Raw genomic sequence first — 24,164 nt, 5'->3', positions numbered from 1 at the left:
AGCCTGGTTCAGGGTAACCCAAGTGATTTTGGTTCCAAAGGGACAGGAAAAAAAGTGATTGATATGGAAGTTGTCAAAGTGCAACTGTCAAGACATTAAAAAATGTAACCCTTTTACTAATATACAGTAGACTTGTGTTAAATATTTAACTGATTGTAAAAGGAAAAAACCAAATGCAGTTTTCCCTACCATACTGTCACAACACCTCAACACTGAGTTCTTCTGTGACCTCTAGTCACCGAAATGCTTGGGGATTTCTCCCACCACTAGTCCTCCAGCAGCCGACACCAGCTGGGTGTCCTAATTCACTCCAACACTATCTACCTGGAGGTAGCGTTAGATCCCACAGGTTCAGGGCTCAGTCTCACAAGACCGCCTCCCACTTCAGGTGCCAGTTACAAGTGGTAGGTTGTCACCTATGCTTCTGACTGATGGCTATAAATCTGGGTTTGCTTCCCTCGGGTTCCGTGAATTTGCTAGAGCAGCTCACAGAACTCAGGAAAACACTTAAGTTTACCAGTTTATTCTAAAAGATATTACAAAGGATGCAGATGAACACCAGATGAAGAGATGCGCAGAGCAAAGCATGTGAGAAGGGGCGTGGAGCTTCCATGCCCCTCTGGGGCACCACCCTCCAGGAACCTTCATGTGTCCAGCTATCTGGGAGCCCTTCCAAACCCTGTCCTTTTTGGGTTTTTAAGAGTGGCTTTATTACGTACACATGATTGACCGAACCATTGGCCATTGGTGACTGACACAACCATCAGCCCCTCCACTCCCTCCAGTGGCTGGGGAGTGGGGCGAACAGTCTCAAGTCTCCAATCCTGCCTTGGTCTTTCCTGTGACAAGCCCCATCATGAAGCTACTGCATTGGGGCTGCCAGCCAGCAGTCATCTATTAGCATGCAAAAGACACTCTTATTATTCCAGAGATTCCAAGGGTTTTAAAAGCTGTATGTCAGGAAACAGGAGATGAAGAACAAATATATATTTCACAACATCACACTCGTTGGGGGAATTGACAGGATAGCAAAACTGATGAAAGGAGGATACGAGAGACTGAGATATGTATTTCCATATATATATATATAGAGAGAGAGAGAGAGAGAGATATTTCCATATATATATATAGAGAGAGAGAGAGAGATATTTCCACATATATATGTATATATATATATAGAGAGAGAGATATTTCCATATATATATATATAGAGAGAGAGAGAGAGAGATGATGCAGATATACATATACATATAATCAGTGGAATAAAAAGTGCTGGAATGAGAAGCAAAGTTAGCTGCATGCAGTGGTTTGTGCCTGTAATCCCAGCTATGCAGTAGGCTAAGGTGGGAGAGTCACTTGAGGCCAGGAGTTCAAGACCAGCCTGGGCAACCTAGTGAGACCCTGTCTCAAATTTATTAAAAAATTTATATTTTTAAAAGAAGCATAGTTATATACAAATTAGGGCAATAATATTGATTTGTTAAAAAATGAAGCAAAGTTACATACAAAACAGGACAATAATATAACAGTTGGGTTTATCTTTTCTACTGAACAGAAATAATTTTATATTCTGGTGAATAAAAATTACTTGCCACTCATCAATCTTCTGCAAGTTAACAAGTAACTCTACAGAGCCTTGTGTTCAATCAATGGTAAATAGCAAGTCAAACAAAAATACTTTCCTTTACAGAAGGGGTCAGCAAACTATGGCCCATGGGTCAGCTCTGGCCTCTTGCCTGTTTTTGTAATCAAGATTTACTGGAACACAGCCACACTCCTTTGTCATGTGTTGTCTGTTGGCTGCTTTCATGTTGTAATGGTGGTTGAGTATTTGTGACAGAGACCTCATGCTCTTCACGCTGAAAAGATTTACTATCTGATCTTTTACAAAAAAAAATTTGTGGACTCCTGCCTGAGAGCATCAGATGCCCCTTGGGCAGGCAGCTTAGACACTAAAAAGGCACACCTACTCTCTTTGCCTTTTCCTCACATTTGGATAATTTTTAACACAGTGTTTTAGCCTTTTCCTTCTTATGTCTGCTCTCATAAGGGCAGTTCTGCCTTAGTCAGTCTAATTGTTTAGACTTTTGTGATGCTAAATCTGTAAAAATGCAGGGATCCAGCCTGGGCGCAGTGCCTCACACTTGTAATCCCAGCACTTTGGGAAGCCGAGGCAGGAGGATCACTTAAGCCCAGGGGTTCTAGACCAGCCTGGGCAACCTGGCAAGACCCTGTCTCTACAAAATAAAATAAAAAAATTAGCTAGGCATGGTAGCACATACCTGAACTCCCAGCTACTGGGGAGGCTGAGGCAAGAGAATTACTTGAGCCCAGGAGGTTGAGGCTGCAGTGAGCCATGATCATGCCAGTGCACTCCAGCATGGAAGACACAAGACCCTGTCTCAGGAAAAAACAAAAAAATAACTAGGGATCTGGGACATGGAGTAGGGATTTTTTTTTTTTTTAATTTAAATCAGAGCAGCCTCCATTCCACAAAATTGAATAAAAGTTCGCTGGGGCAGGGATTTTAACAGGGAGTTTGGAAGAGAAAGGTGGAGACAGCAGTAAGGAAAATGGATATGAGAGAAAAAGAGAATATTAAGAAATGTTGCTTGGACAATGTACAATTTTCATGGAGTTTGTGGAAATAAGCAAAGGATCAGAATTATTTTAAATTGCTTTTTTTTTTCTTTTTCGGAGCCAGAACGTGTGTGCATGTGTGAATGTGTGTGTAAGCGTGAGCGTGTGGTGGGTGGGTGGATGTTTTCCTGACTGGAACTCAGTGCTGAAACGGGCCTCACAGTTGCTCATCGTCAGGGATACAGAGGAACCAACAAGGATGAAGTACACAAGGATTGTCAACCTATTGGGGATGACTGGCCACACAGCCCCATGAAGACCACCTGGGCAGCTCCTCTCTCAGGCGTTCTGACTTGAAGAATGGCCAGCTCCTGTGGGGTCAATACAAGAATAACTTATGTGCACAGAAAGAATATTTACAATTACTTGAGCTTAAATTTATATAATTAAATTTATTATAATTATAAATTGAAAAACATAATTTTCTTTTTCTTTTTCTTTTTTTGAGACAGGGTCTCACTTTGTAGCTCCTGCTGGAATGCAGTAGTACAATCTCAGCTCACCGCAGCCTTGACCTCCTGGGCTCAGATGATCCTCCCACCTCAGCCTCCCGAGTAGCTGGGACCACAGGTGTGTGCTACCACACCTGACTAATTTTTTTTTTTTTTTTGAGGCGGAGTCTTGCTGAGTCGCCCAGGCTGGAGTGCAGTGGGACTATCTCAGCTCACTGCAATCTCCGCCTCCCAGGTTCAAGTGATTCCCCTGCCTGAAGCCTCCCGAGTAGCTGGGATTGCAGGTGCCCGCCACCATACCCAGCTAATTTTTTTGTATTTTTAGTAGAGATGGGGTTTCATCGTGTTGACCAGGCTGGTCACGAACTCCTGACCTCAAGTGATCCTCCCGCCTTGGCCTCCCAAAGTGCTGGGATTACAGGCATGAGCCACTGCACCTGGCCTAATTTTTTTATTTTTAGTAAAGATGAGGTCTGTGTTGACCAGACTGGTCTTGAACTCCTGGGCTCAAGCAATCCTCCTGTCTTGGCCTCCCAAAGTGCTGGGATTACAGGTGTGAGCCACCCTGCCTGGCCCCTAAATTTGCTTAATGCTTTAAGTTCAACTTACAAATCTTACTATTCTATTTATAAGGCCTCTTTTTAATATAACAAAGAGAAAAGCCACTTTTCTTTGAATCAGTGTTCAGTTATGCCATTGCTTTACATCACCAACCTAAATCACAAACAGAGAGAGGTTCTCTAAAAGAAAATGATGTTTGTTTGGGAATAGAGCATTGCAACGGGAATATGCACTCCATAGTAAACTCTGTGCATATTCAGGGTAAGTAAAGAAGACAAAGGTTTTTACAGGAAGACAAAAGTTTTCAAAAGAAAAAAAATGAGCATTACATCACTGTTTTGAAATAGTTATGCTGGGCTACTAAGATCAATAACAAAGATATTGCCAGTCTGAGGTTGGACAGGCAGTTGCTGGGCACATGTCCTTTTAAAGTAGTATTTTTTGTGTAAGGTTGCAATGGCCTTTGTGCAAGGTTTTGTTTTTTGCAGAGTCTTTTTCATGATCAGGGATACAAGTGTGAGAACCCTTTCTTCATGGCCTTCCCTGGCTCCATTTATCAGGGTTTTCTTAACATTAGTGTCTCCATTTTGATTTTCACAACTTTAACACCATATTAAATCCTCCTAAATACTTAACTCTCTTTTCTAGCATAGTTAATTGAGTTCCCTTAAATATTTTAAACTACAAATTTGATATATCTGATTCTTTCAAACACTGCAAGTGCCTGCCAAGGCAGACTTAAAAATCTGATGAATAAAATCTTTCTAGCCATCTAAGCAATCCCTAAAACTCCAAAAAAAAGAAAATTAAAAAAAAAAATGTAGTAAATCAGACTCAAAATTCACACACCTTTTACAAACTTAACCACATTGTTTTAGACATTTCAAATTAAAATAGAAGTCTAATGTCAATTACACATTTCAAATTGGAATTACAAGGTAATATTTTATATTCTTTAATGTGCAGAATTGTCTCAGACACATTAAATAACAAAGGCATTACCTGGAGGATTCTAAAACAACACTTATTTGTAAACTTAACACAAAAGCGTTGCTGCAATGGGTTTCCTTTAGGTCATCAGCTCTATGCCTTCCCCCTCCCCGCCCCCGGTGTTGTAAAGCCCTGAACTAAGGGGTGCAAATTGCAGTTAACCACTACAGGTGGTTCCTAGGTCAAAGGTTCTGACACTGAGGTTTCTGAGTCAAAGTTTCAAGTACTTGATTTGGGCTGTTGGCTAATGACTCTGAGACAGGATCATTGGTCTACACTAGCCACAGGGTAACACACTGAGTCATTCTCAGAGTTGGGATCAGGCTCCTAAGTCAGCGAGAGGTCCTAAGACTTTTTAGTTGTGAGTTGGTTTCGTAACCACGTCCCATGAATACCTTTTAAATGTCATGCTTACCTATTTTATCTTATCTGCTTTCAACTTTTTCCATCTGATTTATGTAGGTACAATTTTGCACCTCCTATCTGGTTTGTAGTTAATATCTTTTATTGCTTTATCCTACTCAACTAATTTTTTTAGTGCCTGTTTTTTTTTTTTTAATGTGTGTTGATGACTACAATTCTAAACTCATTCTACTGATTCATGGGTGCTTTAAAATCTGAGCAGTCTTTCGCATTTACTGCCTGTGATGGCCCATCCCACCAGCTAAAGTGTGTGGCCACTGCTTACAGCACCATGTGATAACGAGTAAGGGAGAGATGCCGCCCAGACTCTTCTAGGAGCAGCCAGTAGGACCTTCCAGGGGTTGCAAGCAAACCACAGCAATATGTGGAGTGTGGCAGAGGACGGCCCCAAGAGGATGTGGCAGCGGCTAGTGCAGCTCAGCTTAGTCTGAGAGGAAATGCTGGAGAGGAGAGCCCAGTCTGTACAGGCGTGACAGCCACAAGGACTTCAATAGCTAACATGGCTGAGTGGACTTTATGTGCTATCTCATTCAGAAAACAGGAGCAATCAGAAAGGAGTCACCTCCTATGTGTACCCCAGGAATTGCTAACCTACTTGCATCTGAATGATGTCCATCACCTCCCTTCATCACCTCCTCTGGGGGCTCTGCAAGGATTTGACTCCTGCATTAGTGATCTGTCTCACCTACGTTGTCATTCACATGAACTTACTAATGTGCTATGTGACAACTACCATCTTAAACACAAAAACCCTCTTTTGATTCTGTGGCTCCCTCCAGCTACCCCTGCATTTCTCTGTCCCCCTGCCCCATCTCTGCACTCACTTTTATTTTACAGCAAAACTACTCAAGGGAGTCTCAGTGCTCCTTGGCTCCATGTCTCTGCCTTTCATTCTCTCCTCAGTTCACTCCTGTCAGGCTTCCGTCCTCAAGTTCTTCTTCACTTTTGTTCTAGGGCCGCTGACATCCTCTTTCTTGCCAAATTCAGTGGCCAGGTCCTCACTTACTCAACTGCTCAGCATTGTTGGGCCTGGTGGACCACATTCTCCTTCACCCACCTTTTGTTGCTCTCTCTTCTCTCCAGATGTTTCTCTCTTCTCACTGGCTACTCCTCTTTTGTCTCCTTTGTTAGCTCCATTTCTTCCTTCCAACCTCACTGTGCTGGTGTGCCCAGTGCTCAGTTTTTAGCTATTCTCTCTTTTCCAGTGGCATTCATTAGATGGTATCATGTGACCCACGGCATTATATGCCTTCTACATGACAGTTACTCCTGAATATGAATCTCAGGAAAGATTTGGATTTATTTTTAATTAATTTTTTTAAATTTTATTTTAATAAACGAGGTCTCTCTCTGTCATCCAGGCTGGAGTGTAGTATTGAGTGATGTGATTATAGCTTACTGCAGCCTTGAACCATGGGCTCAAGTGATCCTCCTGCCTCAGCTTCCTGAGTAGCTGGGACTACAGGCATGTGCCACCATGCCTGGAAGACTTTTTTTTTGTGTGTGTGTGGAGACAGGGTCTTGCTCTATTGCCCAGGCTGATCACAAACTCCTGGCCTCAAGTGATCCTCTCACCTCAGCCTCCCAAAGTGCTGGGATTACAGGTGTGAGACCTGCCTGTGCTAAGATTCAGATTTTGTATTCAATTGACTGTTTGACATCTTCACTTGGACACCTAAGAGGTATCTCAAATATTAATTAACTTGGCCAAAATAGAGAACTTTTGACTCCTGCCCCCGCAATACTTGCCCCTTCCCCAGACTTCTCCATTTCTGTTAAATATCCCCAGTTACTCAACCCTCAAACCTATGAATGCCCCTTGATTTCTTTCTTTCCCTCATCTCCTACGTTGACGCCATCAGCTAGTTCTGTTGCCTTTATGCCCAGAATATAATCCTCACCACCTTCTCTCCTATTGCCCGAGTCTAAGATGTCAGTCTCTCCTGCACAGTCCATTGCCCTGGCCTCCTGAGTGGTCTGCTTCCACTTTTGACATTTCTACTCCTCCTTCCCCCAGGGTCAATTTTTCACAGCAAGAGTGGCATTTTTAAAACCATATATTAGATCATCGCTTTTGTGTTTGGGAACCTCCAAGGGCTTTGCATCATATATCAAGTTGACACCTCTCCTACCCAGGCCTGGCTCTTTCCTGCCCCTCTGTCCTCTCAGCCCCTCCACCCATTGTTCATGCTGCTTCAGCCACACTGGCCTTCTTGCCATGCCACATTTGTGCTAAGCCCACATCCAATCTTGGGGCCTTTGCACTCGCATTTCCTCTGCTTGGCATGCTGTACCCCAGATCTTTGCATGATTGGCAGCTTCTGTACATTCAGCCACCTGCTCAAGCCACCCTTTCAGAGGGCCTTCCCTGGCCACCTCACCTGAAATAGCACCTCCGATTGCACCCATCCGGTTATTCTCCATCCTGTTCTCTTGCTTGGTGATTTTCCATCACTGATGAGGAAATGAACCATGGAATGCTAGGGCTGATGACCAGAACTTTCCCCCACCCCCACATTATTACAGAGGAGGAAATGAGGTCGGAGGTAAGATGGGCCCAGGATTTCTACTCCCGCCTGGACTGCAGGCACAGCACTGACCTCAGCTGTGCTCACTCTTGGCATTCACCCAACCCTTCTATCTCCAACTGCCCCATTTACCAGAAAGTGAAATATTCTCAGAGACAGTGAGCCACCTGACTTGGACAGCAGCCCAGGGCCCCTGGCACCCTGCTTTCTTCCTCCCTGCCACCCTTTCCCCTCCAAGACCTACCTTTCCCTGTGATTCTCGCCCACATGCTGCATTTCATGGTTTTATGACCTGATTTCTGAGAGGGATTTGAATTTTCATGATTATTTATGTAAGCAAATCATTATGCTTATACAAATGAGAAAAGGAGAGCTTCTGGACTTCCCAGGGACAAAATCTTGTCACTTGGCTTGCTTCCATATTGCTAATTAAGGACCCAGGATGTGGGTGAGATGTGCTAAAAGCTGGGAGGAGGCTCTGGACTCTGACTATGGGCCCACACCCCTGGGCAGGCATCACACTAGTCCTTTAGGTCATCCTCAACCCAGCTTCCAGTTGAATCAGATGTTTGTGAATAACTCAGCAAGGCTGTATGGGAAATGAAGAATGAGGTGGGGAAGAGGTCTGTGCAGAAGACACACTGACTTACCCCTCTACCTCTAACTAGGGTGTTGTAGCAGCCACCCACCCCCCAAGTCTGTCTTCCAGACCACGTATGCTTTCCTCCACCTTTGCATCTTTTATCTTCTGCCAGCCCAGATGCTTGCTGACTCCAGCCCAAGCCTATAGGATAAGCCACAGCCTGTCCCTACAGACTACGCATTGCAGAATCTAAGACGTCAAGTCAAGTTCGGAAGCACTTGCCTTCTCCTCTCCAGGTACACAGGCTCTCCTGGAAAGCTGGTAGCAGCTTTGGAGGTGTGGTGTGTTACCTGCTGCAGGTGCAGAGAAGTTGACTTCACAGCCCTTCAGAAAGACTGCCTTCTTCCAGTTGTATTTGTGTACTTGGTTGGGTGTGGGGAGGATTCTCAGCTTTCTCCACTCAAATTATCAGACCCTTTCCATTTAGTGGTAGACCATTTCCCTCGTCCAGGCCAAGGGCACATAGTACAGAGAAATAGGGAGTTGTTACCCAGGGAGAGAACTTGGCTCTAAACCTGTAATAGAAAGGTCAATTCTGGTCTGGAGGGTCAATTTTAATCTTTGGCTCAGATCCAGGAATTGGAACCAAGGCTTTTGAACATTTTAATGCAGGGGATTAAAAAAATGATATAAGTCATTCACGAATATATTTGCTTAACATCTAAAGAGATCCCTCAAAACACTAGAAAAAATAAGAACAAAAATCTAATAAAACAAAATTTGTTAAACACATTTACCAAATTTTTTTTTGGTAAAAATTCAAATGTCATAAATAAAGCTAAAGTTCCTCTTGATGACTCGCTCCTCTGCCCTATTCCACTCCAAGTAACCACTATTATCAGTCTTGCCAATACCCTTCCAGACCTCTCTACCTCTATATACCATTAGAAGCACATGGTTTTGCATGGCGGATGTGCAGTGTTTTGTTTTACGTAAATGTTATCACTCTGTTCTTGTTCCATAATTTGCCTTTTTCTCTCAATGATTTGCTTGGCTATCTTTCTATTTCAGTAGCATCTCCTTTCTTTTTAACTTACCATTGTTTATTTAACCTTGCCTCTATCAACAGATATGTAGGTTGTTTCTAGTTGATTTCATTAAGTATTTATAAACAACGCATCAGTAGATGTCCATAAATTTCTTTAGAGAAGATGGCAAGTAGTGGAATTGCTGAGCCAAAGAACTTGTTTAAAAAACCCAAAAAAACTAGACACTACCAATTTTCTCTCCAAAATGGCCATACCCACTTACCCATACAGAGATGATTTGGAATCTGGCTTCCTCACAAGGTGAGATGCCTTCACAGTTTCATTCTTCCTGGCATGTCTTCCCTTTTGTATCTGAGAGGGCTGGCAGAATTGTGTCACTAAATCAAGGATAGGGGGTCAAATGACAGCTCAAGCTCACAGGCACCTCTGCTTTCTTCCCAGACCACCTGCTTTCCTGCCACCAGCTCTGTTCCATCTTACAGAATGGTCACCACTTGGGTGTCTGCTCCGACAGCCATGTCATCCTTTGCACTGCAGTTATGAAGCAGACAGAGCTAGGAGAGGGGCTTTACCAGCCTCTGCCCTAGCTTGGAGAACTTCAAAGAAGGAGGGTATTGAGAGTGAGCTGCCGAAGACTGGCAGCTCCCTCAACTCAACAGTTATCCTTCCACAAGAAGTCAGATACTTTTTTTTGGGATAAAATATTTAAAAATTATTATTTTATTTCTGAATAATATATTTACATGATTCAAAAATCAAACTGTAGGCCAGGCATGGCTGCTTATGCCTGTAATCCTAGCAATTTAGGAGGCCGAGGCGGGAGGATCACTTCAGCCCAGGAGTTCAAGACCAGCCTGGGTAACATAGTGAGACCCTGTATCTACAAAAATTTAAAAACAAAAATTAGTTGGGCATGGTGGCTGATATGGTTTGGCTCTGTGACCCAACTCAAACCTCATGTTGAATTTTAATCCTCAATGTTGAGGGAGGGTCCTGGTGGGAGGTGATTGGATCATGGGGGTGGGTTCTCCCTTGCTGTTCTCATGATAGTGAGTGAGTTCTCACAAGACCTGGTTATTTGAAAGTGTGTAGCACCTCCCCCTTCACTCTCTCACTCTCCTGCTCCGCCATAGTAAGACGTGTGTGTTTCCCCTTTGCCTTCCGCCATGATTGTAAGTTTCCTGAAGCCTCCCAGCTATGCTTCCTATACAGCCTGTAGAACTGTGAATCAGTTAGACCTCTTTTCTTCATAAATTACCCAGTCTCAGGTCATTCTTTATAGCAGTGTGAGAGTGGATGAATATAGTGCCATATGTTTGTATTCCCAGCTACCCAGGAGGCTGAGGTAGGAGGATTGCTTGAGCCTGGGAATTTAAGGCTGCAGTGAGCCATGACTGTACCACTGCTCTCTAGCCTGGGTGACAGCGAGACCTTGTCTCCAAAAAAAAAAAAAAACCCAAACTGTGTAAAATGTGTTCATAAAAGTGTCTTGCTCCCACACCTGTCCCTATATATCTTATTCCTCAGCCTCTGACAACTACTTTATTCATTTCTTATGTGTCTTCCAGAATAAAAAAAAAAAAAAAATCAAATACAAGCACAGTGGAATGTATTGCCCTTCTTCCCCTCCCTTTTGTTACATCAGAGTTAGCATATCATAAATACGGTCTGCATTTTCTTCTTTTTCAGCTATCAGCATGTTTTGGAGAGGATTTCATATTCGTGCAGACAGCATGTATTAGTCAGTCCTTGCATTGCTATAAGGAAATACCTGAGACTGCATAATTTATAAAGAAAAGAGGTTTAATTGGCTCACAGCTTCGCAGGCTGTTCCACAGGAAGCATGGCAGCATCTGCTTCTGGGGAGGCCTTAGGAAACTTTTACTCATGCAGAAGACAAAGCGGGAGTGGGTGTCTTATATGGCAGGAGCAGGACAGAGAGAGAGAGAGAGAGAGAGAAAGGATGCCACATACTTTTAAACAACCAGATCTTGTGAGAACTCTGTCACGAGAACAGCACCAAAGGGATAGTGCTAAACCATTCATAAGAACTCCACCCCCATGATCCAATCACCCCACACCAGGCCCCACCTCCAACATCGGGGATTACAATTTGACATGAGATTTGGGCTGGGACACAGAACCAAACAATACCAGAGTGCTTTCTCATTCTTTTCTATAGCTGCCTAGTATTCTATGTCCTTTACTTCATTTAGCCAGTCTCTTGTTGATAGACACTTGGGTTACTTCCAATTTTTCCTATTACAAATGATGTGCAATGAATAATTTTGATCATTTTCCATTTCACATGGGTTATGTCCATCTGTGGGATAAATCTCCAGGAGTGAAATTGCTGGATCAAAGGGGAAGTGCACTTGTGATTTTCATAGTTAGCAAATTTTGTTCTATAAGGGTCATATCAATTTATAGTCCCACACGTAATATTTAACAGTGGGGATTTCCCGACAGTTTGACCAACAAGGTCTGTTGTTAAAGTTTTGATTTTTGTCAGTCTGATGGGAAAATACTAGTATCTCAAAGTGCTTTTAATTTGACTTTCTTATTACAATGTTAAGCATTGTTTTACTCTGCCCAAGATCAAATAGTATTTTCTTTTCTGTGAACAGACTGTTAAGATCCCTTGCCTCTTGTTTTGCTGGATTTTTGTTCTTTTTTTTCAAATGTTTTGAGGCAGTTCTTTACATGTGAAACAAGTTATCTCTTTATCTGGGATGTGAGTTACAACTACTTTTCCTCTGGCTTGTTTTGTGCTTTGACTTTGCTTCTGGTGATTCCCGCAATTCTGAAAGTGTACTTTTTGCATCATTCATTCTTATACCCTCATGCTCTTGTTCACGCTGGTTCCTCTACCTGAGGGCCTTTTCTTTTCTTTTCTATCTGGGAACATTTTTTAGAGATAGGGTCTCACTCTGTCACCCAGGCTGGAGTGCAATGGTGCGATCACAGCTCACTGCAGTCTTGAACTTCTGGGCTCAAGCAATCCTCCAGTGTCAGCTTCCCAACTAGCTAGGACTACAGGTGCATGCCAGCATGCCTGGCTGATTGTTTTATTTATTTATTTATTTTTTGTAGAGATGGGAGTCTCACTATGTTGCCCAGGCTGGTCTTGAACTCCTGGGCTCAAGCGATCTTTCTGCCCCTGCCACCCAAAGTGCTGGGATTACAGGCGTAAGCCACCATGCCCAGCCCATGTGTGGAAATTTTCTGTTTATCCCTTTAGGCTTGATTCTTATGTCATTCTCCTCACTCCTTCCTGGATACTCCTTTTGTACTTTATCTTACTCTACTTGTCATGTTGCCTTGTTTTTGCTTATACCTATCTGCCTCTCCTATCTGAGGAGGAACTTGTTACCTTTCCTGTCTCTGTACTCCCAGCTCCTAGTACATAGCACTTGCTCAACAGATGTTTGGTGCATTGATAGATAAATCACTGGTAGCTGTTACTACCAGTCCTGACTCCCTGCAGTGCTTCAGCTGATCCTGTTCCAGATGTGCACTGAATATCCTTCTGTTGAACAACAGAAATAAAGGGGATGGGTGAGGAGGATAGTCTTCGGTGGCCAAGGATATTTCTAGGTACTTTGCAGCACTCAGCAACGAGGAGTGGGCTTTAGTCCCCCGAGAACTCTCACAGCCCTGTTTGCCTTTACTGTTCAGTGTCAAATCCAAGACAAGTCAATGATCAGGAAAGACCCTTTTCTTTTCTTCAGTGAAGTTTATTTCAGAACCATTGAACAGTATGATATTTGCTCATTTATAAATATTCCCATTTAAATAATCTGAGCTTATATATTTTCAGTCTTAATTAAAGGACTTGATTTAAAGAGAGCACACCAGTCCAAATTGAATTGATTCCATAGCTATTAAAAACTAGGCTCTTTTACAGACACTGCTACTTCTTGCCCCCCTTGAATAAATTAGACCAATGAATAAAACAAACAAACAAATAAATAAATAAATAGGGAAGCGGTTGCTCATCAGAATGTGGGAGTGAATGACAGAGGGTTTCTTAGAACCAAATGTGGCCGTGGTTTCTGTCAGGCGGGCTTTAAGTGAGTAGGAGAGGTGAGACAGGCCTGGCTCAACAAAAGGGCTGGGGATTGGCCCTGAAAGGAGAGAGCTGACTGTCCTGGCTGATGGACAGGAGATCCTCTTAGCACTACCCTAAGGCAGGCAGTTGGGCATTGGTGTAGACAACAGGAAAGTCCAGGCTATAGCCGTACTCAAAAACCTTTCTGTTCCCTTTCTGCCAGCCCTAGGGATTGAGTCCACATTCAGCACAGGACTCTCTGGGTACAGCTCTCTTTAGGAAGACACAAATTGCATGGTGAAGTCAGTTATATCCTGGCCGCCTTTGGTCCCTCCCAGGAAGACGGGCATGTTTTCTGCTTGAGAGGTGCTGATGTACCAGTTGGGGAACTGGGCAGACTCAAATTCCAGCTTGTTATTGATTTCTATCTTGTTGAAGACAAATCGCTTTTCCATCTTCTTCTTTGGGTAATTTTTGGGATCTACACTCTGCAGCGAAAGAGAAAGAAGAATTTTTGTGAGGCAAGGGACAAAGATGCTATGGGAAAGATGTTCTTTGGGTTGACCAGAGAGGAAACTGATGAGCAGGTCACATGATCAGGAGCCAGACTCCTGAGTTGTAACTGGGCCCCCACCTTTCCGTGTGATTATTAAAAGAGCCCTTCTTCTTTTCTAAAACTTAGTGCCAAATGCTGAGGAGCATAATGTAGGTGAGAATTTTTTTTTTTTTTTTGGGGTGAAAATTAAGCTAGAGCTTCTTGAAGTACCTAGTTTCCAGGGGCTTTTTATTGTATTTTTCCTTATGGTCCTAGAATGACATCAACTTGGAAATGAAGCTTTTGCTGAGAAAGCTGGAGGTGATAGTGGTGGTGATTTTGGGAGTGGAGTGGACGTGATAATGGGACCCTTTAAGTCATTTATTTCCCAAGGTGTCTATCAAATGAGAGCAGCCCTAACAATATATAATCTGTTGGGGTTGTAACTATGGTAGGACATAATAACATCAGCAAAATGATTTAATTTTTTGCAGCAGGATTGAAGGTTGCACGCAGTTAAAAATTATGTTAAATTTATTTACATTAATGCAAAATTGTCAAATAGACCTGTTCCCAGCTTTTCCTAGGGATGGGGGCGGGGAGAAGGTGGTTGTCTGGGAATAAGTGGTAGCAGGAGGCTGAGAAGGGCTTCATTCCATAGCATTCACTTACCTCCAGCTGTAGAGTGGGCTTATCATCTTTCAACACGCAGGACAGGTACAGATTCTTTTCCTTGAGGCCCAAGGCCACAGGTATTTTGTCATTACTTTCTTCTCCTTGTACAAAGGACATGGAGAACACCACTGAAGAAAGAAGGGGGTCTTGTGGTTAGGGACACAGCAGTGCAGGGTCACCCCAACCCCTAGGCCCCATGAGTAGGATACATGTAATTTGGTAGCCTCTGTGGGAACCCACAGTGAGGTTCCTTGGCCTAAGACACAGGATAACTTGACTTCTCACAGACAATAGCAGGGTCATTTCGTTGATTTAGGGTTTCCCCTCAAAGGCCTGAGGGTTTCTCAGAGCCTCATAGCAGTAGGAACGGAGAATGAAAGAGGGTCTACATTTTAAATGCTGAAGGAAGGAAGGAAGGAAGCCATTGTGTCACTGGCTGGCAATGTGCCCATCCACAGGAGCGGAACAACTTGATCAATGTGGAAGGAAAGGAAAGAGGTGAAGCTGTACTTCTGCCAGAAATCAGGCACCAGAACTGTTTCAGGAACAGAGAGTAGCCCATGGGAAGAAACTGGGAGAGGAGAGGCTGAGCTGGGAAAGTGGCTCCAAAGAGAGACACTCATTTTGATCTTCCTCAGTCACAGCAGTGTCAATTGGAGGCCCTGGGATCACTCTTACTACCCGATTCCAAAGAAACAGGATTTTCTTGGCCTGGCTGAGAGCAAATAGCTTCCCCTGAGTGAGGCTGTCCTTCAAAGTCAGCAGCCTTAGTTGCCCACACTCCTGTGCACAGGCTTTGGCTACTGTGGCACGATGCCAGGCAGATCACCACAGCTAATGATGGGTTCACCGCACTTGAAACATTTGCCCGTTACAGCGGAGAGATATAAGTTCCTGCTGGGCAGTAAAATTTCCCTACAAGGAACCACCTGGCATTGGGTCGGACAGATGTTGGGGCAAGGGGGGAAGACTGGGGAGGGGGATGGACACATTATCGCTCCAGCACTCTTGTTTCAGCCTCAACAACAGGAAGAGAGAACCCACAGGCAGTTAGGCCATGTCCATCAAATGACCCCATATTGTGGAAGAATTGACATTGCACTATGCACAAGAGACTTGGGTGGACATGGTCCTGGGAGTGCTTGAGCCGTCTAATTTCTCAGGGTCACACTCCTGTTAACAAATGCACTGGCCAGTGCAATCAAATGTGCCATTTCTAGGACCAAAGTTTGTATATTCCTTTTTAATATTTTTTTTCACTTGTGTTGATCATTTGCCTTAAATTAACTTTCTACTTTGTTTAAAACATGGAGAATTAGCAAGCTGCCAGGAGGCCAGGCAGGGAAACCAGGATGTTTCCATTTACCTTGTTGCTCCATATCCTGTCCCTGGAGGTGGAGAGCTTTCAGTTCATATGGACCAGACATCACCAAGCTTTTTTGCTGTGAGTCCCGGAGCGTGCAGTTCAGTGATCGTACAGGTGCATCGTGCACATAAGCCTCGTTTTCCCATGTGTCGAAGAAGATAGGTTCTGAAATGTGGAGCACATGTTGTTTAGGTATAAAATCAGAAGGGCAGGCCTCGTGAGGCGAGGCGGAAAAATTTGATTTCTTGGAGGACCCCTGAGCATATACGGTCAAAGTCTGATGACAACACCAGTAGGGACGAAGCTGGGAGTGGGGTGGCTAAGAACACTGGACCTGACACCATTAGACATGGGTTCCAGCTTCAGGTCTATTACTGCTCACTGTGGACGAGCAACAGAGCTACTTAGGTAAAATGGTGATGGTCATAACACTAGCCCACAGGGAGGTTACGAACCTCTGGTGACAATGTAAGTGAAAGGCCCCTGAGAAAGAGTGAGGGAGTTGCAAATGTCAGTAGCCATCAAGATCTTCTTTAAGAATAGTTTCCACTAAAGAGATGATTGCTTTGGTTTCCAGCCTTCTTTGTTTTGTCTCCCCGCTGGGCCTTCTACCTTTAAAGGGCTTTAGCTCTGGGGGAATTGAGTTGGCTGGGGCTTGATGACTTCCAAGAGGACACAAGTGGAGATCTACTGCCTGCTCTTGGCTAACTACCTTCTTCAAAGATGAAGGGAAAGAAGGTGCTCAGGTCATTCTCCTGGAAGGTCTGTGGGCAGGGAACCAGCATCTTCCTCAGCTTGTCCATGGCCACAACAACTGACACGGCCTGCCTGAAGCCCTTGCTGTAGTGGTGGTCGGAGATTCGTAGCTGGATGCCGCCATCCAGAGGGCAGAGGTCCAGGTCCTGGAAGGAGCACTGCGGAGAGAGCGAGGGAGGGAGCCTGGTGAGGTGGTCCTGCCAGGAACCATGCTTTGACATCAGAGAGTAGAAAGCTCAGAGAGGAGGAAAGGGCTTGAAAGAATCCCGAGCTTCTAAAGATCATCCCTCTCTGGGCCAGGCGTGGTGGCTCATGCCTGTAATCCCAGCACTTTGGGAAGCCGAGGTGGATGAATCATTTAGGTCAGGACTTCAAAACCAGCCTGGCCAACATGGCGAAACCCCTTCTCTGCTAAAAATACAAAAATTAGCTGGGTGTGGTGGGGTGCACCTGTAATCCCAGCTATTCAGGAGACTGAGGAAGGAGAATCGCTTGAACTCAGGAGGCGGAGGATGCAGTAAGCCAAGATTGTACCACTGCACTCCAGCCTGGGCAACAGAGTGAGACTCTGTCTCATAAAACAAAACAAAACAAAACAAAACAAAATAAAAAGATTGTCCCTCTCTGAAGCTCAAGGAGGTTAAGGGTGTACTCAAGGGCACACAGCAGGTTAGAGGCAGACTCAAGACTAGAATGTGGGCTTTCTGACACCTTACAGGCTATTCTTTTAGAATAAATCCCATTTCTACTTTGTTCATCTTTTTTGTACATGCCCCACCTACACCATACATGTATACCTTCTCTATATCTTTTTGTATCCCTAATGCTGTCAAACTATGATTTGCTTTTTCATGCAGATGACCATAACATTTTCCATTCACCTATGCTCACTCAGCAAGTATTCAATTTTTCTACACTGTTCTTTTTTTTCCTTTTTCATAACACGGTCTCATAGGCATTCTGCAAATCCTGTGAGAGTACTTTTTGTGAAATGTTACCACTTTCCTCTTATTCAGAGAAGCTCCGTATTAAGGCTTCACTGAGGTTGCCTTAAGGCATGATAATGGTTCAAAGGCTTGAAAGACAGTTAAAGAGACCTCTAAGTGCACAAAAGAAAGTTGAGCAGGAGAGAATTTCCTGCCTGGAGCAGAGCCAAGCTGCTGGAAGAGGCAATGGGGGCAAAAGCCAGGCAGACAAGCCAGTGGGCTCCTCCCACAGCTGCAGCCAACGAGTTATGCCAGTCTTAAAACTTCTAAAGAAATGTGTTTTTAACAAGATCGAGGACTGGATTATGAGGCTAGGGGAGGCTATCACAAACTGGAATAAAATAAAGCCAGAGAAAAGTGGCTGCCTCCCAGCCTGCACAACTGACCTAGCTAGGCTGATGGCTGGGCCACCTAGGAAGGCTACTGAGCATCATATAAAACAGAAGGGACAGCAGGAATATAACATGGCTCTTTGTAAGGATGAGTCTGAAAAATGACCATTTGCTGCCCAAATGCCCTTAGCTACAACTGAAAATATTTCAGAACTGGAGGTTGCAGGATGCTGGCATCTCAGAGATCATCCAGCTCAGCCCTTTATTTCTCAGATGAGGTCTAAAGCGGATAAAATGACTTGTCAAGGTCAAACAGCAAGCGAATGGTTTTCTTTCAAGTCTCAATTCATCTTTTTGTTTACATCATCTATGTCTTATTGTTATAAGCTTCACCCCAGGGAGCAAAAAACTGTTCTACTCAAAAGGGGTAGACATATGTTAGTTCTCAAGATCATCTCTTGGTTTCAGAGTTTAACTCAAGTGATTGGCATAGGCTGAACCCATCTCCTAAAAGGAGAATCAAATTTGTGTTGAAGACTTGGTTGTCTTCCTACTATGAAACGGGGAACATTATCACTACTCCTCCCCTGTCACCACCAAGTGTGGCCACCACCACCAACGTTAGTGAGTGACTGTGGTGATATGATGACCAAGTGGCCAGGTCAGCAAGTGGTGCAGCCTGTGTCTCACTGGAAGAGGTTAAAGTCTTTCTAAAACAAAATACCATGGCATCAAAGTGGCCCAGAACTCCCTTCTTTGAGCTTTCCCTGTGTTAGAGCCCTTCCTTGGGTTGGGAGTTAAACCCATAGTCTTACCTTCATCTGTTTAGGGCCATCAGCTTCAAAGAACAAGTCATCCTCATTGCCACTGTAATAAAAACAGGGACATGTCTCAATTATGTCTTCTAGACAGGTTTATTTTTCCTTCCCTGTGTACAAGACTTGACTGTTCATAAGAAACTGCAAACAGCCTGCCTCTCAAAGCTGCCTGAAACACCTGGCAAGTTTCACAGTGATATGTGCAGAACAGTCTAGAAGGCAGATTCTAGGCCTGGCAGGTGGGCACCCTGGGTGCTCCCTGTTGGATCTTGAGGCCTAACCTCTAGCCCAGCAGAGTCAGCTAAAATCTGAACTCTCCCTCTCCCTCCAAGCCACACTTTGCAAAGGGATTCCTTGTATTGTGGGCTTGGAATCTTTTCTCCCCATTTGCCTCTGCAGGAAGCCCTTGCAACAACACATCTGGATAGCCTCCAGGTCCCAAGGCTGGAGGGACTTGTAATGGGAAAGTAGTCTTTAAATCAGATTTACTTGGCACCCTGTTTGCCACTGAAAGAGGCAATTTAGGGGAAAAATCTGGTCTCCAAGCACAGATAACACTCTACTCTTGAAAGAGGAGACCTGCTCATGTTACTGGTCTCAGCGTCCCCACTGACCTGTAATAAGCCATCATTTCACTGGCGAGTTCAGGTACTTCTGCCATGGCTGCTTCAGACACCTGTGTAAAAAGGAGAAAATGAGTGACTTCCCCATGACGGCTACGTTCATGTGTGATTTCTCTCAGCATCCAGTGCATGGCAGTCATGCAAAGAAATGATCTCTGAGTAAATGAATGAATGAATGTGTGAAAGAGAAGTCTAGAGAAAAGCATTTGCTAAACTAAACCCCAACTAGCAATGTATTGGCTAGGAGAGCTGGAGCAGAGGCTTTGACACTAACCTTTAGGGTGTCAGCTGTTAGATAAGCAGTATTCATTCCCAGAATATTTCCCGAGTCATAAGCATTATATTACACCTGGCATTTTTGCAAAAAGCTGAGAGAGGGAGGCAGAGAGGGAAGGAGGGGGAGAGACAGAGAAAGAGAGAGAGAGAGAGAGAATATGCATACACACAAAGAGGGAGAGAGACAGAGAGACTCCCTTAGCACCTAGTTGTAAGGAAGATTAAAGTCATACTTGAGCAATGAAGATTGGCTGAAGAGAATCCCAGAGCAGCCTGTTGTGCCTCGTGCCTCGAAGAGGTTTGGTATCTGCCAGTTTCTCCCTCGCTGCTTTTATGGCTTTCAAAAGCAGAAGTAGGAGGCTGAGAAATTTCTCTGTTGAATACCTGATTTCACAATCAAGTTAAAGGAAAGGGGAAAAGAGTATTGGTGGAAGCTTCTTAGGGGAGGGGACTAATAAACTGAGATAATTCTCTGGTTCATGGAAGGGCAAGGAGTAGCAAACTATGACACATTTTGCAAATGTATCACCATGCAAATATGCATTGTTTTTCTGACAATCGTTGTGCAGTTGATGTCCACATTAAAATACTGGATTTTCCTATGTTAGAAGAATGTTTAAATTTAGTATATGTGGGACAAAGTGGAAGACACACAGATTTATACATGCACATACTTTTCTTCATTCACTTCTTTGTACTTAAGTTTAGGAATCTTCCCACTTACAGATGGATAAATGGGTACAATGAAGGAGCAATAGCCCTCCCTGTCTGTATTGAGGGTGTGGGTCTCTACCTTGGGTGCTGTTCTCTGCCTCAGGAACTCTCTGTCAATTGCAGGAGCCTCTGAGGAGAAAATTGACCTTTCTTGGCTGGGGCAGAGAACATACGGTATGCAGGGTTCAGGCTCCTGACGGAGTTGGGGCAACCCTGGAGATAAGCTCACACAACCCTGCAAGACCAGGTGCTGTTACCCTAGCCAATCTCATGGATGAACCAGATCAATGCCAGATGATCTCTGCCTAAAATGATTTTTTGGTGAACTCTGAAAAGTGGAATATTGTTTCTGTAAGAATATCCATCTGAGACTGTATCTCTTGGTAATACCAAGAGTTATCAGTTTCTCTTTAACCGAGACACCAGCAAAGTGCCTGCTCCAGGGTACTGCCCAGGGGAGCCCTCCGTTTGTAGAATGAATGAGAGTCCAGGTTATGAACAGTGCCTGGAGTGTAGGAACACCCTCCTTTGCCTCTGACAGGTCTGCATCATAACACTTTTTTTTTTTTTTTTTTTGAGACAGAGTCTCACTCTGTCACCCAGGCTGGAGTGCAGTGGCGCGATCTCGGCCCCCTGCAAGTTCCGCCTCCCGGGTTCACACCATTCTCCTGCCTCAGCCTCCCCAGCAGCTGGGACTACAGGCACCCGCCGCCACGCCCGGCTAATTTTTTGTATTTTTAGTAGAGACAGGGTTTCACCATGTTAGCCAGGATGGTCTCGATCTCCTGACCTTGTGATCCGCCCGCCTCGGCCTCCCAAAGTGTTGGGATTACAGGCGTGAGCCACCGTGCCCAGCCTGTAACACTTCTTATAGCACTGAGTTGAAACCTTGCTCCTCCTGGTTCCTCCAGGAAACTGAAATCTTTTTGAGCCAAGTCTAGCACAGTGCCTGGCATGTACATTCAGGTGGTAGAGTTTGCTGCTTGAATGGGTGAATGGGAGTTTGACAGCATTTTTATTCAAATTAGTATGTGCCAGGTATCGTGCTCGCTCTGCATTGTCCAAGGGAGTGAGCCTCTGTGCAAGTATTTGAGACGCGAGGGAAATAGGTTCTACTGTGGGAAAAAGAGCATTTCATGGACTTGCTCTCCAAGCAGCCTTCTGATTTTTAATTTGGCTCCCAGTATCTTGATATCAGGAGTCAGTCACAAGAACTCCATCTTTAGTAAGTTATATTTTCCACAGGAAATCTAAAAGCTGTTCAACATGTTAGTTTCCTGTGAGTTTGATAAGCAATAATCCATTCCTAACACTGAGCCCTCATGAAATTTGGTGTCTGGTCCTGCAGATAGCTAAAAGCCCTGTCTGGGTGGCCTAGGGGACTCCTCTGTTTTGCCTCCACAGGATCCACTTTGCAAATTAGCCACTGGTTCTCCCGTTGTAGGAACTGCCACCTTCCTCAGAGCCTGTCTTTCTTCCTTCCTTCCTTCCTCTTTCTTTTTCTTTCTCTCTCTTTCTTTTCTTTCTTTCTTTCTTCCTTTCTTTCTCTTTCTCTCTTTCTCTTTCTTTCTTTCTCTCTCCCTCCCTCCCTCTCTCTCTCTTTCTTTCTTTTCTCTTCTTTTCTTTCTCTCTTTCTCCCTCCCTCTCTCTCTTTTTCTCTGTCTCTCCCTCCCTTCTCTCTCTCTTTCTCTCTCTCTCTCTCTTCTAGACAGGATCTACCTTTATCACCCAGGCTGGAGTGCAGTGGTACAATCATGCATTCATTGCATGATCACAGCAGCCTCAAACCCTTCCTCAGAGTCTTTATGTGGCAACCAGCAGGGTCTGGAGGGTTGGTGGCTCTGTGAACTCTCCTGACAGAACACAGAGATGTCTTTGGTCTGTTGATGTGATTATAAGCTGAGCAAAGGAGGATCAAAGCCAGTGACAGGAAGGGAGATATGCAAGGGACCCAAGCATCAGCTCTGAGTTAGTCCATTCTGCTTCTGGGACTTGGGATACAGGTCAGAAACCTTGAGCTTCTACTTCTCCATCTTCCAATTGTAGCATCCAGGACCTCAGAATCTGCCAGCCGAGAGGAGCCCTAATGATTGTCTGGTGGGATATGGTGGGACCACAGAGATGAAGACATGAATAGCTATTTGAATGTGAACAGCAGACAAAGAAATCAAGGCTAGGAGGGTGGAAGTGACTCATCCAATAGCACAGTGTGGTTGAAGCAGCACTAGTATCCAGGTTGCATGAGCCCCTGATGCTTTCACTCGAGGGAAATTTTGGAGCCATGGGGCAATGCCCCCTGACGTAACAGTCTCCACAGTTCTGCCATGTCTCATCCTGGCCCTGTAACCTGGACCCAAATCTGCTATCATCCCATCCATCTCAGGAAGTGAAACCTCTTATGTCAAATAGGTTGTGCAATGTATGTATCAGATCCTGTCTTCCCAAGGAGACCGCTCAGGCCACAGCACTTCCTTCTGATCCCCAATGGGCAGAAAATATCTCGCTATAGACATAGTTGGCACTAAGGGAGGGAGTGGAAGAGTGATGATGATGTAGATGGTGATGTAGCCCCAAGGAAGTGGAACAAGCAGAGATGGGGAGCTGGAAATGCCAGGATGCTCCAGCTTTTGGGGAATTATTCAGCTCTTGAGTCACTAAAGCCTTTCTCAGCTGCAAGTTCCTCTTTACCTTGTCAGGTCATTCTTCCAAGACAGGAGACTGACATTTATTCAAAGCAGCAAGTGCCCTGATACCATCTTGTGTCTAATCATGGGCTTCCCAGCCAGTTATCAAGGTTGATCTCATCTCATTGGTCTTCAATCATTTTGAACAAGAAGACAAGCAAAATAATCATGGGTTAGTTCTTATATTATCGTGTGTACATGTAGTGATGTCTGTTCTTTGCAGTGAGCTGTTCCTTCCTTGTTCACCCTCTTGCTTAGAACAGAACTAAGCAATCTGCCCCCAACATTTTCCCCAATTTCCCATCTCATTCTTGGCACTGGCTTCCTAATATTTGTTCTTATGAGTCATTTTCTTGTATCATTTCCATGGGTCCCTCTGGGATCTTAAAGTATGAAAAATGTTGTGTGTACCCACACCTGTCTCTGTGGATATTTCTCTCCTTTCCCTTCTGCTTCTGGGATTATTTGGGAATGGGCACTATGATTTTTATCATATCGCTTCCACTTCCTTTATGGCATCATCTCCAATGGGCTTCTTTTCCCTCTTGGATCCAGGTTCTCACATTGGGGACATGCAGAGTCCAAGGGACATTCCATTCTCCTCCCTGGTCTAGAACAAGGAGGGCTTAGATATATGAGCAGGTGGCTGGGGCTGGCGAGCTATGTAGTCTCCAATGGCTTTTCCCTGATGTCGGAGTTGTTATGTCAGTTCTGGGAGGCCAATAAGACCTTGTCCTTCCTTTGGATCCATCAGAAAAAGCCCCTGGGTGGGTAAGATGGATGGCAGGGCTCTCCTACTCTATGTCTTTTTTCACACCTAGTGGGTATAAGAGAGGGGACCACAAACAGAGGGGGCTCTGGTACCACTTATCCATGGTCTGGAAACATTTTCTGTAAAGGGCCAGATAATAAATGTTTCAGGTACAACTACTCAACCTTGCATCATTTCAGAAAAGCAGTCAGATAATACATAAATGAATGGGTGTGGCTGGACTTGTCCTGCGGGCCCCTGTCTTATATCATTGTATTATATCATTTTTTCTTACATACAAATTTAGAAGCAATACTTTAAAAAAAAAAGCCATCCTTTATTGAGCACCTACTAAGCGCCAGCTACCTTTT

General features: G+C 44.3%; 2 protein-coding genes across 6 annotated transcripts in view; one reads left to right on the top strand and one right to left on the bottom strand.

The window, feature by feature from the left end:
- The window catches only part of IL36G (interleukin 36 gamma), a 192,097-nt gene that overhangs the window by 59,545 nt on the left and 108,388 nt on the right, over positions 1-24,164 (top strand). The gene's annotated exons all lie outside the window — the stretch shown is intronic.
- IL1B (interleukin 1 beta) lies at positions 12,943-24,107 on the bottom strand. Its single transcript, XM_003804503.5, has 7 exons — positions 19,878-24,107; positions 19,360-19,421; positions 18,743-18,794; positions 16,566-16,767; positions 15,854-16,018; positions 14,485-14,615; positions 12,943-13,765 (listed from the first exon to the last, which is right to left on the bottom strand). The coding sequence occupies exons 2-7, from the start codon at positions 19,404-19,406 to the stop codon at positions 13,553-13,555; spliced, it is 810 nt and encodes a 269-aa protein (XP_003804551.1). The 5' UTR covers positions 19,407-19,421; positions 19,878-24,107; the 3' UTR covers positions 12,943-13,552.

This window comes from Pan paniscus, chromosome 12 (assembly GCF_029289425.2).
Source record: "Pan paniscus chromosome 12, NHGRI_mPanPan1-v2.0_pri, whole genome shotgun sequence".
Lineage (NCBI taxonomy): Eukaryota > Metazoa > Chordata > Mammalia > Primates > Hominidae > Pan > Pan paniscus.
The sequence above is the reverse complement of the archived record's forward strand: the minus strand, read 5'-3'. Positions and strand labels throughout refer to the sequence as shown.

Excerpts from the sequence above, each read along its gene's own strand:
- IL1B (XM_003804503.5), bottom strand. The coding sequence starts at position 19,406 with ATGGCAGAAGTACCTGAACTCGCCAGTGAAATGATGGCTTATTACAG. Across the intron at positions 14,616-15,853 it reads ACAGGATATGGAGCAACAAG|TGGTGTTCTCCATGTCCTTT; the intron begins GTAAATGGAAAC and ends TTCTTTCTTCAG. Across the intron at positions 13,766-14,484 it reads AGCCCACTCTACAGCTGGAG|AGTGTAGATCCCAAAAATTA; the intron begins GTAAGTGAATGC and ends CTTTCGCTGCAG.